The sequence below is a fragment of the Cibotium barometz genome, chromosome 24, assembly GCF_041138505.1.
Source record: "Cibotium barometz isolate CiBa-2024 chromosome 24, ASM4113850v1, whole genome shotgun sequence".
NCBI classification, from domain to species: Eukaryota; Viridiplantae; Streptophyta; class Polypodiopsida; order Cyatheales; family Cibotiaceae; genus Cibotium; species Cibotium barometz.
In genome coordinates this window covers 2,496,896-2,511,176 of record NC_141069.1, presented here as the reverse complement: position 1 = coordinate 2,511,176, position 14,281 = coordinate 2,496,896, and the positions used below count along the sequence as shown (strand labels likewise).

The 14,281-nt window shown below is 43.1% G+C and overlaps 1 protein-coding gene across 1 annotated transcript; it reads right to left on the bottom strand.

Moving 5' to 3' along the window:
- Window positions 1-9,709: 9,709 nt before the first annotated feature.
- LOC147624800 (protein CONSERVED IN THE GREEN LINEAGE AND DIATOMS 27, chloroplastic-like) lies at window positions 9,710-13,931 on the bottom strand. The gene is made up of 7 exons (XM_086818029.1): window positions 13,464-13,931; window positions 13,208-13,360; window positions 11,186-11,263; window positions 10,987-11,082; window positions 10,877-10,912; window positions 10,489-10,667; window positions 9,710-10,254 (listed from the first exon to the last, which is right to left on the bottom strand). The coding sequence occupies exons 1-7, from the start codon at window positions 13,758-13,760 to the stop codon at window positions 10,092-10,094; spliced, it is 1,002 nt and encodes a 333-aa protein (XP_086674155.1). The 5' UTR covers window positions 13,761-13,931; the 3' UTR covers window positions 9,710-10,091.
- Between the last annotated feature and the right edge of the window lie 350 nt (window positions 13,932-14,281).

The window sequence follows — 14,281 nt, the reverse complement described above, 5'->3', positions numbered from 1 at the left end:
CTCTGGATGATAAGCTGTGCTAAAGCAAAGTTGAGTTCCCAGGGCTTGAAATAAGGACTGCCAGAACTTTGAAGTGAAGTCAGAATCCCGGTCACTTACTATCCTTTTTGGGAGACCATGAAGTTTGAGGACTTCCTTGATGAATATTCGAGCAACATTAGAAGCTTTGAAGGTCTTCTTTGCTGGTATAAGGTGAGCTACTTTGGTAAGTAAGTCCACTACTACCAGAATGGAGTCATATCCTCCTTGAACAGTGGGGAGACTTGTGACAAAATCCATACTAATGCACTCCCACTTCATTTGGGGAATATCCAAGGGTTGAAGTTTCCCAGGCACCTTGACCCTTTCAGCTTTGATCCTTTGGCATGAGAGACATTGCTTCAAGTACCGAAGGACATCATTTTTCAAGCCTGCCCAATGAAAGCTCCTTCTTACAGCATTTAATGTTTTTGCATAGCCTAGGTGTCCTGTAGCAGGACTATCATGAGCTTCATGGAGGATTAGTTTTTTCTTTAAAGCAGGATCCTTAGGGATACATAGCCTGTGATTGAAGTAGAGGCTTCCTTCATGAGTGGAATATCCCTTGATTAGATTCTTCTCTTTCTCTGAATTTCCCCCTTCTTCTACTAACTTCATCATCCTCTGATAATCTGGATCATGAGATGAGACTTCTTCCACACCTTGACCAGTATGGGATTATTTGGCATTGAAATTGCACTTAAGAAAGATTTGCGGCTAAGTGCATCTGCTACCACATTATCTTTCCTAGGGCGGAATTTGATGTCGAAGTCATATTCTTGTAGAATTTCAATCCATCTCCTTTGCTGCATGTTGAGGTTAGGCTGGGTGAAGATCCACTTCAAACTTTTGTGGTCAGTTACAAGTTGGAATCAGCCCCCCAAGAGATAATGTCTCCATAATTTGAGGCAATGAACAACTGCTAAGAGCTCCAACTCATGGGTGGCATAATTTGCTTCATATTGCTTCAACCATACGGGACCATACACCTCATCTGCTCGACCGCTGGCGAGGACTCAAGCCAGCCTGTCGCCCTCTCAAGCTCCATTGCTCGATTCTCCCGCCCCTCAGAGGGATGTCTGCACACTAGGGTGGGCTTATTCATCGCACTAGCTTGGGCCCTCAGAACTAGACAGCATCATAATCTCTCGCCTCAATCGGTGAACCTTATTCTCCCAATGGTATGAGGGATACCTTGGGCCATTCCCGGGATTTGTTAACGACGCCGCCTGGCTACACAAGCACGGAACGGAGTTAGCGTCAAAGCCAGGAAAAACTTGCACTCTTTAAGATAACAATTTCAATGCAATTCATTGAATACATCATCACTTAATTCGTAACTTCATACAATTTAATGTCATTATTTTGAAAGGAAAAGATACACATTTATTAACACTAATATTAAAAAAAACTCTTCTTTAAAAGATGACCAAGCTAACCTGGCCACCATTTCCTTGAGGAGCTTGTAAAGGGAGGGTCGAAACCGCATCGGGAGCATCTCCTCTAATCTCGTTGTTGCGCGCTCCTCCCGAGGTAATATTCTGACGTTTCCGGGAAGGGGCCATCTTGGACGCCGTCTTGTAGGGCTCGCTGTCGTCACAGTCGAAATGCTCCAGTTAGATCTTAATTCTGAGATCTTTTGCTCACCGTATGAGCAAAAGACCACAGCACATGAACCCTCTCTTAAGGCTAAAACCTCTTACTGAAGTCCATGCAAATGGGGGGGGGTTGTGAGATGTCCTTAACACAAAAACATTTTGCTGAAGGGGAGAAGGGCTGCTGTAAGTCTCTTCACACGGGCGAGGGGGGCGGGGGGGGGGAGGAAGAGTTAAGGACACTGCCTCCTAGCAAGAGGGGGATAGAGGAAAATTGCCTTATCTAAAAAGTGGCAAATGAGGGGGTGTGGAGAGGGGTGGCTGTACTAGAGTAAGTACACTGCACAGGGACAGACGGCGGTACGACAGAGCATAAGCTACGCAAAAATACATCTTGCCCATGAGCACCCCGGGGGTTTATATAACTGTGGGGTACAGGTATGGGCGCTGCACAAAGTAAGGACGAAAAGACAGTGTACCAGCAAAGGCTATAGATCAGTGGCATGCATGGTTCTGGGGGAAAGGTACGGTGTTGGTTAACACGAAAAGGAGTGAAACGCATGTACCTTATCTAGTCAAGGGCAGCATGGGTGTCCATGTAGCGGTACGTGTGGACCACACAGTGAGCGGTCATCCTTTGGTTCTTGTGCGGCATCGTACGGGCACCCTGATAAGTGTGTATGGCCCAAATTTTGGGACGGGGTGCCCAAATCTGGGACGCCGGCCTCGATTTACGTGCCGGATCGCCCTGGGGAGCGATTTTCTTTTTTGTCCGGGATGTTCTCGTGGTCGTTGGGGTGGAGACCGTTCGTTAATCGGATGCCCGGTCATGCATTTAATAAGGTTTAAAGGTCGTCGCTTTTTAACCAAAAATGACTGAAATTTGCGTATAAGCTTGATTTGGTGTCCGTTTTGGATGTTGTAAAATTCTATATTAGGGTAAAATCGCATGTAGATTCTAAATTTGGACTCAGAATTTGAAGATTCTAAGTAGAAATGACTCATTTAATAAAATCATTGATTTTTATACCATAAAAACTCACAAATTTATCTATTACATGGACATTTCTTTATTAGTGTGAAGATGGGTATGTTACAGCATCCTCTTCTTGATGCACACACATGTGAACTCTATTGAGTCCACCATCTCACTTGCCATCATCTTGACAAGCATGCACCTCCACAAGAGCATTCTCCCATGCTCAATAACCAAAATATTGAGGCAATGTAATACACAAACAACCTTCAATGTTGCAATTGCAATTTGCACTTTCCTTCATGATGAGGCAACTTCCAAGACTTCATCTTTGCTGAAATCTCCATTTTCCGCTTCCATGGCAGCTTCAAGACTCTCTCCAATCACTAACATAATCTCTCTCCAAATGCAATACTAATGACAATATGAGTGTGCATAATTTTTTTCATAATAAAATGAAAATAATGCTTAATCAAATAACCTCATAAACAAGAAAACTATACATAGATATTCACCATGACCAAGAGCCCACCCAAGCTCTGATACCATGTTAACAATCCTAATATGAGATTGATCATGGTGATAGACACAAGATTAAGCATAAAACTTAAGGTGGGTTATACCACACTAAAAACTCCATGACTAGAGACAGAGATTGCACACTCAACACAAGATCTCTATTCCTATTGCATATCTCAATGAACCATACAATGATATAGGCCTTCTAGCCTTATCCCACTTTACACATCATCATCCATGTGGCACTCCCTTTTCCACTCTTTTGATCAACACTCACACACCATACAATATTACATGCGGCATTCTTATCTTACCACAATATCTTGCACCTCTAGGGTGCTTTCCCACATACACACAACACCACGATTACATCTCTCAACATTTGATCTTTTCCATAAACCCCCTTATTGACAAAACTCTCTGTTTGATCTTTTCCAACATACAAACTTCATCACTGTGAGTTTCTCTGTACCTTTTCAAGAAAGCTTGCCTTCGTAAGCTGTATGATGGAATTATTTTGGGAGGATACTGGCAATACCACTTTGTAGCCTTCTCTAGTAATGTTTGAAGAAAATAATCGTCGCACTCCTCCTTGTCCATACCTCATAGATTTAGATGCCAAGGTCCTTCTTCTTATCCCCTTTGTGCACTAAGACATTCTTAACCCCTACTAATTCTCGCACGAATCTGTTGATTCCATGTCTTCTTGTTGGTGTTGATGATCTGATGTTCTCCAGTAAGATCGCCAAAATGTAGATGGTCCCTTGTCGCCGACAGAGATTTTGCTCGGGATTCAGCTAGTGCTTGTGCTCGGTACTCAATGCTCGATGTGCTCGCTTGAGGATCGGCTCACTGTACCAACAACACTACTTCTCTCATCAGATTGAGAGAGGATTGGGTCCGAATTGCCAGATAGCCATAGCTATCACTTAGACTCCTATAGGTACTCGTTAGATGTGTTTACAAACTAAACTGCTTGTGGAAGTTTAAAAAAAACACATACTCGCCCTCACTCTCTCTCTCAATATAATTAAGATATGATCCATGATGCTTGCCATCATATTCATGAGTGAAGTCATTGTACAACTGTATGATTGCGTTACACTGATCATGAGAGTATAATTTGCCAAGAAGACTAGATCTCAAATTAGACAGTACAGACTCGCACAAACTCTAACAAATTGGGAACTCTTTTTACAAAGCTTGTAGGGTGTTTTTATACCCTCTCAAGATCTTGGCAATCAACTACCGGCTTGCTGCATGTCTTTCTAGGATTGGTTACATTTGTTAGACACCGGATCGTTTTCTGGATTCTTCCGTTAGTTGCTTCTACCCAAGTTTGTGCTCTTCTTGTGCCTCTTGTTGTGTTTGTTGTGTTTTCTTCTTGGTCTTCATACTTGCCTTCTTGGTCTTCATATCCTACAAGTTGTGTGAGTAGATTTGGCCTGGTGGTCTTCATCTTCTTGCTATGGCCTCTTGCAAACAAGCTCTACCTATTCCCATCTATCCTACTTGCTTGGCAGGCTCATCGTTTCCCACTCGGGCTTGGAACAGTTCTTCAGCTTCTTGAGTGAGGCTTTCAAGATAGAATAATGTGCTGAACCTTCTCTCCGATAAATGAGTTGCTTGGCTAGAAATGTTGGTAGACATGTATTATGGATGTGCAATAATAATGCTTGTGAAATTGCCAGAAAATTTTGCTGATATAGATTGAGGCATTTATGATATGTACATTTAAGTGGCCAGAAAATTGCCAAAACCCATAAGACCCGGTGGCTAAGAAGAACGTGAAACCATAAATACCGTCAAAAATGGTAAAAAGTGCTTCATAATATTCCATTCCCTAAAATTGCCAAAAAAATTTTGCTGATATAGATTGAGGCATTAATGATATTTACATTTAAGTGGCCAATAGAGTATAATGGCATGAGGCATTATGAGGGATCATCATGCAGACTACCTCAACTGCAATAGATTCCCTTTCATCTTGTTTTGTAGAGGGCAGTGATGGTGGCAGATTGTCATGTGTGGGATGATGATGTTGGTTGGGCATGTTCCATGGATCATTAGTGTTGCCTCTTGGGCCAAAGGGGTGAAGGAGATGCATTTAGTAATTCGGATGAAGGGGCCAGTAGTGTGGCACCATAACTTCTACTCAAAAATCCTTTCAAAAGCCTAGTATATATATGCTTTTGTCTTCGCTGCTTGAGATATCACAAGTTAAGATGCACTCATTGTTGGTAATTATTCTTTGCTTAACGATTTTGCTTATTCAGCACAACATTATGTTCGGGTAGGTCATAGTTCATCTTCATTCAATCATTGGGTTTTAGGCAATCCATGAAGTTAGAATTCAGTCCTCTTTTTGGAAGGCCCAAGGCCATAGAAGTTGTGGAGACATCAACATCTTTCAATACCGTATCAATATACGGAAAATACACTTCATCTCTCTTGATTGCGTTAATGTTCCTAATCAGTAGGCTTAGGACTGCATTAATTAGAGAAATAAACCATACAATGATATAGGCCTTCTAGCCTTATCCCACTTTACACATCATCATCCATGTGGCACTCCCTTTCCACTCTTTTGGTCAACACTCACACACCATACAATATTACATGTGGCATTCGTATCTTACCACATCTCTAGGGTACTTTCCCACATATACACAACACTCACACACCATACAATATTACATGTGGCATTCGTATCTTACCACAATATCTTGCACCTCTAGGGTACTTTCCCACATACACACAACACCGCGATTACATCTCTCAACACCCTCTCGTAATCGTGGTGTTCCACAACTCACCCATCACCCATAGCACCAATGTAGCATTGCCAAATGCAGCGCGTCTCTCAACACTCCCCCTCAATGATACATTGGAGTGTCCATCAAACGAACATGTGTGCACATGTCTACCATCTTAGACACCGAATCCATTTTGAGCCGACTCGCAACAGCAGAACCACTAAGTCTGATTTGAACATGGAAGTTTGGGTGGGAACCAACCCATGCGCATGCACCTCACGCATGCATCGTTCATGCACACATCATGACAACCATTTTGAGCTTCTCAGTAAGCTCGAGCAGGGAAACCGTCATACCAATGGGTGAATACACATCTCGTTTTGAGCATGCAAGCTCGAGTATGGTTACCCATCATCATACATTGGGTGAAAATCCAATTACAAAACATTTTGGCCGAACCCGGGCAGCGAACCCAATGTGAGAAGTTATTCACGACTTCTAGTAAAGTCAATATTTACCCACTATTTGAGATCTCAAAAAAAAAAATCCACGTGAATGGAGGCTTGTTTAGGAGTGTTTGCGAATCATTTTGTGATCAAAGGTTTTTTTTAAAACCATGGCTTCAAAAATAAAAAATTTCCTTCACGCAGCTTTTTCCTTTATTTCTTGCAGGACCTTCTTTATTTTCTGGGACCTGCATTATCATCATATCATCTTCACCTTGTGTGTCCTCTGTTGTAGCTAGGGTTGTCTTCTTCGTAACTGTGTACTCCTGCAACTTCTATGGCGTCCTCATTACCATGGCCAAGCTTCCACGACTACCATCTGATTGTCATCCACCATGGTGTTCTTGGTGTTTTCTGTAGCTAAACCCTTATTTTCCTCTTCTCTGCTTCTTACGCTGCTTCAAGGTTCTCCACAATCTCCTTTTCTAAGCTCGTTGACCCCAGCCCTAAGTTGTGCGCTATGAAAACTTAACTATATATATCTACCATACCGCTTCCTCTCTTCATTCTCTGTTGCACCATATGCGTAGTAAAGCTTCATGTTGTTGTCTTGCTCTCTCAGCTGTTGTGATGTCCTTCTCTGTAACCATACTGCTGTTCCACAACAAGTGCCTCTGAATTTGCCGTGACTGCTTTCTTGCTTGATTTTGCTACTAGAGTTCATCCCAACTCTCATGGCGATTGACCTCCTTCTTCAGGTTTCTTCAACTTGACCGTATGCTACTACGGTACCCAAGCAAGGTAGCTAACATGTCACACGAGGACACTTGCTGGCTGAGAGACATTCTTGCTCTACTTCAACCTTGTCTCACTGAGGTTTTCTCTTGTGGCTTTGACTTGCCAACACCGTAGCTGTGGCATGTCACCTACAACTTCCTGAAGCTGTGTCATGCAATCACCACCGCTTGGGGCTCCAAAGCTTCTCTCTGCTCTGGTCCACTCCTTTCACCTTAGTGTAATTTTTGAGCTTTCATTGCAATTTCAATTCACAAGTTGCCATCTTCGTGTAGCTAAATTCACAAGCTACCTTATTTGGTGCTGCTAATTTGTTGGCCTCCCAACCCCCTCCTAATGAGGATTCCCTGGCCATTTGTATGGCTATAGCACAAGCTCCCACTCTTTATCTTGAAAATGCATATGCATATATCTTGCACACCACCATTCAAGGGTGGTTCTTCATGGTGGTTTCTCACAAGAAACCAAGGTGCATAAACCATTGTGAAAGTTCCCACAGCTTTCACAACTTTGCTCATCTCCTTGAGCAACATCCACAAGTGCATCCTCTTCTTGATGCACATACATGTGAACTCCATTAAGTCCACCATCTCACTTGCCATCATCTTGACAAGTATGCATCTCTACAAGAGCATTCTCCCATGCTCAATAACCAAAATATTGAGGCAATGTAATACACAAACCAACCTTCAATGTTGCAATTGCGATTTGCACTTTCCTTGACGATGAGGCAACTTCCAAGACTTCATCTTTGCTGAAATCTCCATTTTCAGCTTTCATGGCAGCTTCAAGACTCTCTCCAATCACCAACATAATCTCTCTCCAAATGCAATACTAATGACAATATGAGTGTGCATAATTTTTTTCCATAATAAACTGAAAATAATGCTTAATCAAATAACGTCATAAACAAAAAAACTATACATAGATATTTACCATGACCAAGAGCCCACCCAAGCTTTGATACCATGTTAACAATCCTAATATGAGATTGATCATTATGATCGACACAAGATTAAACATAAAACTTAAAAGTGGATTATACTACACTAAAAACTCCATGACTAGAGAGAGAGAGATTGCACACTCAATACAAGATCTCTATTCCTATTGCATATCTCAATGAACCATACAATGATGTAGGCCTTCTAATCGTATCCCACTTTACACATCATCATCCATGTGACACTCCTTTTTTCACTCTTTTGGTCAACACTCACACACCATACAATATTACATGTGGCATTCTTATCTTACCACAATATCTTGCACCTCTAGGGTGCTTTCCTAGATACACACAACACCGCGATTCCATCTCTCAACATTTGATCTTTTCCATAAACCCTCTTATTCACAAAACTCTTTGTTTGATTTTTTCCAGCATACAAACTTCATCACTGTGAGTTTCTCTATACCTTTTCAAGAAAGCTTGCCTTTGTAAACCGTATGATAGAATTATTTTGGGAGGATACTAGCAATACCATATTTTAGCCTTCTCCAGCAATGTTTGAAGAAAATAATCATGCCACTCCTTGTCGATATCTTGGGGTAGGTCATAGTTCATCTTCATTCAATCATTGGGTTTTAAGCAATCCATGAAGTTAGATTTTGGTCTTCTTTTTGGAAGGCCTAAGGCCATAGAAGTTGAGACATCTACATCTTTCAATACCATATCAATATACTGAAAATACAGTTCCTCTCTCTTGATTGCGTTTAATGTTCCTAATCAGTAGGCTTAGGGCTGCATTAAGTAGAACAAAGCTTCCACCCTGTAACATGGACTTGAAGAGCGTACAGTGTGTTGGGGCCGCTTGCTTGGTGCTGCACTACATGCACGCTGCGTATGCTGATTCATTGGACGTGGGTTGGGTGCAAAAGGCTGAAAGTGATCACCATATTTCCTCAATGGAGAAGGAAGCCTCCACGGAAACAATCACTGCGTATCCCCATCACAGGACACAGCTCAACCATCACAATACTTGAGGTATGTTCGGCGGCAGATTGCGCGTGTTCATCATGATTGATTGATTTTTCATGTCGATGCACGAGTTGGACGCAGATGCTTGAGAGAGAGAGAGAGAGGATGTGCACACCCATTTTTTTTTTGTGTGTGTGTGTGTGTGTGGACAAGGCTCAACACAGGCTTATGAGGCCTGGCAAATGGAGCCAATGATAAGCTGTCGGTGGCTATAGTTCTGCTAAGGATACTTTCTCCTCTTTGTTAGTCTTCCTTTGCAGAATGATGGTTCGGACCAAGTTCTCTTCCATTGTCTTGTTCGTGTTCAAAGCTTCCCATGCTCCATGGGAATGTGATGTGTTTGATGGTCTACGACATTCACCAAAATGCTCTAAAACTCCATTAGGCCACTGCTCCCGAACATCGGTTTCATTCACAGCTTTTCTGCACTTAACGTGTCATCTTGCTTGGGCAAAGATCAGGCCCTGTTCATATATTGCAGTTAGAGGTTGCACTAATTAAAGAGTTCAATATGGGATGTCCTCAGTTGTTAAAAAACAACCCATGTTTTCTAGCCCTCCCCTTTGCTATGACCATCTGATTCTATTGCTTCGTAGAACTCTCCGAGGAAGGCAAAAGAAAAATGGCATTGCAAAAAACTGTCCATGCCTTCCTTAATTTGGTACAAGAGATGAGCCTTAATCAAGGAACCCAATCACAATATGGTCGCACAGAAATAAAAAATTTTCTATGCACACACCTTCACAGAGCTAGAATACATCCAAATCAATGGCAAAGAAGTAAGGCCATTAAAACAACCTATGTGCCTACTACACCCTCCTGTATTGAGTACAATAGCTGTCCACCACCACTTCCAGAACAGCCACAAACCCCATTCACGTGATAGAAAATTACCTCTTTACCTCACTCACATCTGGTAGTCCCTGCAGGCTCTGGAAGAGTTGTACTAGTACACGTGCTGGAGTTGGCTGGGCAATGGCTGAGCAATGTCAGAGATACGCAACATGGCTACTCCCTGAGATCCTCCCACTTGCAATACTGACCTCCAGCCAGGGCACGGTAATATCGATCCGTACAATACACTGGCCTTCCCTTTGCTGCTGCTGCTGCTGCTGCTGCAAGCTCATCATCATCCAAAACGTCAACCGGCAGATTCAGTAAGTCTTCTTTCCTGCCATGAGCATGCCAAAAATGTATCCTTCAACTACTTGGCATGAACAAAATCATGAAAAGCATAACATGACATCACAATTATCATTAAAATGGACCAGTAGTGCACACACATGGCTGTTGACATTTTAGCCAAGAGTGTATATGTACATAAAAGGCAATAGAGTGGTGTTAAAATCTTAGCCAGGAACTCTGTTCTTAAAAGGAATGTATAGGGCTCTTGAATGAAAGCCACCTGAGTCCAATTTTGGTTTCAGCAGCCAAAGCTCCTGAACTGCTCTTTTTAAGAGTGAAAACGGCTACACTTTCATTGTTCTGCGATGGCATAAGCAAAAAAAGAGAGGCGGTTGCAGTGACCAGCAGTGCTGCTGCGCCTATCAATGTCTGCTTCAGTCTGTTCATTACTGGCTTGACCTGATTTTTGATGCCACACAAGGACTTCAACATCTCGATATTGCCGCAAATAGCAAGCATTAATGCATGCTTCACATGAAATTTAATGACATGAGTTGAGCTAGTATCTGACATGGCTCAAGGATGAATCACTCCACCAACTCACAATGCTATGAAAAAGCAACTGCAAGAAACAGCATGGAAGTGATGGTATGAGACTTTTAACCAACCTGATATGCCCCCAGCAGACGATCCCTTGCTAGCACCTGCATTAAGAAAACTGAGACTGTTCTACACGTTGAAACTAAGCAACAAAGAGTGTGTCAAGCTGACTACTTACTTCTGGCGGCTTCACCCAAAGCTGTCCATCATACCACCCTGTTTCTTCATACGGCACTACAGCTGAAAGAAGCCTATTGCCAACATAGCTCCATCCCTGAAAAGATACGAATTTGTGACAAATGTGCCATTTCTTTAACAGCTATACATCATTAATGGTGGCACACTGTATCTTTGTTGGTGCGAGAGGAAAGACCAACCAGGTACAATCTTAGAACAATGACTGCAACAGCAAACAATGCTCCAGCTCCCCCTGCAAGAAGAAATCTCAATGGTTCCTGCAAGAAATGGACAAAATTTGAGTCTGATGAGTCCAAAATATAAACACGAGTATGGATGCTGAAGACAACAGTTCTACTGTTATAAACCCAGCTCCATCCACCTCATTTCAAGAGGCAACATCAAGCTATCCTAAAGGTCATAAACATATATAGGTTAAAACTCCAACACCTTCCACTAACTTTGATTGTCCCCTCTTTTTCTTGCTTTCCTTGACTCCTAAGACAGCAATGCATACTATGGATGATCCTGCACTAACAACACGTTCAGCTACATATGTCTGTCAGGTGACATGCCCTCCATGACCAGAATTTCCGGAACAAGCTGGGAAGGGAAAAATTTAAACTAGCTTCTAATTCACTTCTACACAGTTCTTGGGTTATGCTACACCTTTACGGTAGCTTAGATGAATCGATCAGTTTGAGTTACCTTCCAAGTGCTTCAAGCCTTCAGAACAGAGTTTCTACATGTCTTTACCTTTCTAAGCAGAATTATGTTGTGGCACATACCAAGGATATGCCTTATACTTGAGAAAGGAGCTAAAAGATTTTTATGACCCCATCAGGGGGTCAAATAAAAGGACACTATGGTAAACTTTGGCATATCCCAGAAGCAGCTTTGTACCGTGGCAGAGAGGCAAATTTACAACTTCTTCACTGGTCTTCGTGACACGGCCAAATATTTCACCAACTAATGCTGCTTCTGCATCACCTCAAGGTTTTGAACCATTGACCAATCTACAGTAACCGGAAGTCTTCTGTAATGGATTTAAGAAAGACCAAAAAGTTCAACAGAGGTTCCAAGTAGCCAAAAGAGGATTATACATGTGAGATTGATGTTACCTCAAGCATAAAACCATACATCGAAACTTGTGATGGTGCCTTGGGACGACTTCAGAAGTACAAAACACGGATATGAACATGCCACATCATTAGAGCCTTGCCTTGATTATGCGGTTCATGCATAGGTATTCATCACAATATGGCTCTCACATTCCATGGGTGGTGTGATGAGCATTAGCATTGGCATATCAGAGTCCACCATTCATACAACAGATTGTCTGTGTATGTATATGGTCAGTCTTCGGACTAAGCCCTAACCTTACCGTTTGCACATGGTTAAGTTGTGTCTTATTTCGTGCACAAAAACTCCTGCAGTTTCCTCCACATCAGCCAGTGCTCCAACTTGTTGCAGATAATAGGACACTTCATTCAGACATCGAGAAAGTCAAAGCTATTTAGACCTCAACTCTCTCAACAGAAACCGAATCAAACTTCAATAGCGCATGTCCCTCAAGTTTTTCAGGTAAATGCAAGGAGGCACGAAATGTGCTTTCCATATCATCATGACGGCATTGCATATACTATATTGCTCATCCTGCACCATTTTGATGTTTGTTTGGGCAAGCCTGCACAATTCTCACCCCATATAAGGTTGCTAAATGCAATAGAATCACCAAATTGTGAGGCATCCCGTACAGACTAAACAGTCAATGCACATAGCGTCTTGGCGACATATAAGAGAAACTATGCAGACCTCTTGGAGAAGCACCAGCAATTGAGGGTGCAAATAGGGGTGGTGCCACATCGAAAGTTGAAGAGAAGCTCTTTGTGGATAGTCACACCTCCAAGGCATCCACCAGTCAGAAGAAAGAGTTGAGCATAATCGTTATGCAAACGCGCATCTGATTTACCCTTTTCTTTAATTTGTAGATGTTGTGACTTAAACTCGCACTGCCGCTATATGCCGGTTGATGTCATTAAAGTAGTACTAGAAAACTCACATTCAACCCTCGACCCTTCACTTTTGCAAGAAAAATCACATGAATGAAGGATCATCAACATGTTTGCATGTGAGAACAATGCCTTGTGAGCACAAGAAAAGAGACTAAGACTAAGATCTACCAAAACATTACAAGCTGATCTGTGGTTTTGGGCACTCACTCGGGTGGGTTCAAAGCTGGCACTGGCAATGGGTCCACCCAAGAACACAAAGAACACGAGCCAGAGGCCCCCCAAACGGACACCAAAGTCAATCCAGCTGAGCTGCGCCCAAGAGTACAAAGCTTCCTCCTTCAAAGCCGCTAACTCATTTGCCTACAGAGGTACACGGTAGCCATTAGCTCGCATGAATGATTGCGAATGCCCTTGTGGATTAGTCCTAATCATAGATTAATTGATTGATTGGTGGAATCATTACCGGACGCTGATCGGCCGGGACCTCGATTTCGAAGGAGGGATCCCAGCCGTCCACCCCGTTGTTGCCATTTCGACCATCTCTGTCGCTGCTTCCCAGGGCTTTCACGCACAGGAATCTGGGTCTGCCGCAAAGGGCCGCCCATCGCTTGTCAGCAGGAGAGGGCTCCGTGGGCGGCCTCCATCTTGTCACTGCGCTGTTGGTGCAGGAGGGTGGTGTTCTGCGTGATCGAAAGGGGTCCCAAGTCAGGCAGGAGAAACCTTCGCGGCCTAAGTGAGGCAACACATGGTTGTCTAGCATGGCTCTCTCTGCCCTGTACGCGCACACACACAGCGCTCAAAGCTCGCTCGCCCTTGTTGACGAGCTAATTTGCAGAGATGGAAGGGCAAGTGAACGTGAAGGCGAGACCAATATCCACCACCCAGGTGGCCCTTGATTGGAGACGAGACCAGCACGTTGCTCTGCTTGCCTGGCCTTCCATCGTGGCGCCTACTTGGACAATGGCCATTGGAAGGCGAGCTTTGGCCCGTGCCATCCGACATCCCTGCTTGTGGTCGGCAGCTCTCCACGTGGCTCCCAGATTTGACACGTGTCCACATCCAATCCTTTTCCCGAGTGGCCAAGTAAGTCCTTTTTCAAATAAAGCCACTCTTCTCTTTCAACTTCCAAGCCTTGTGTTGATTGGTTCTTCCTTGCCAATTGAGTCTCCTTTGGCTGCTCAACTTGTAACCAAATTTTAATTTTGCAAGTGTGAGAAGAGGTTACCACCACACCACAACGTACGATCACAGATGCAGCAATCCCCGTCACTAGCGTATGAT

Excerpts from the sequence above, each read along its gene's own strand:
- LOC147624800 (XM_086818029.1), bottom strand. The coding sequence starts at position 13,760 with ATGCTAGACAACCATGTGTTGCCTCACTTAGGCCGCGAAGGTTTCTCC. Across the intron at positions 13,361-13,463 it reads TCCCGGCCGATCAGCGTCCG|GCAAATGAGTTAGCGGCTTT; the intron begins GTAATGATTCCA and ends GTACCTCTGTAG. Across the intron at positions 10,668-10,876 it reads GTCTGCTGGGGGCATATCAG|GTCAAGCCAGTAATGAACAG; the intron begins GTTGGTTAAAAG and ends ATCAAAAATCAG.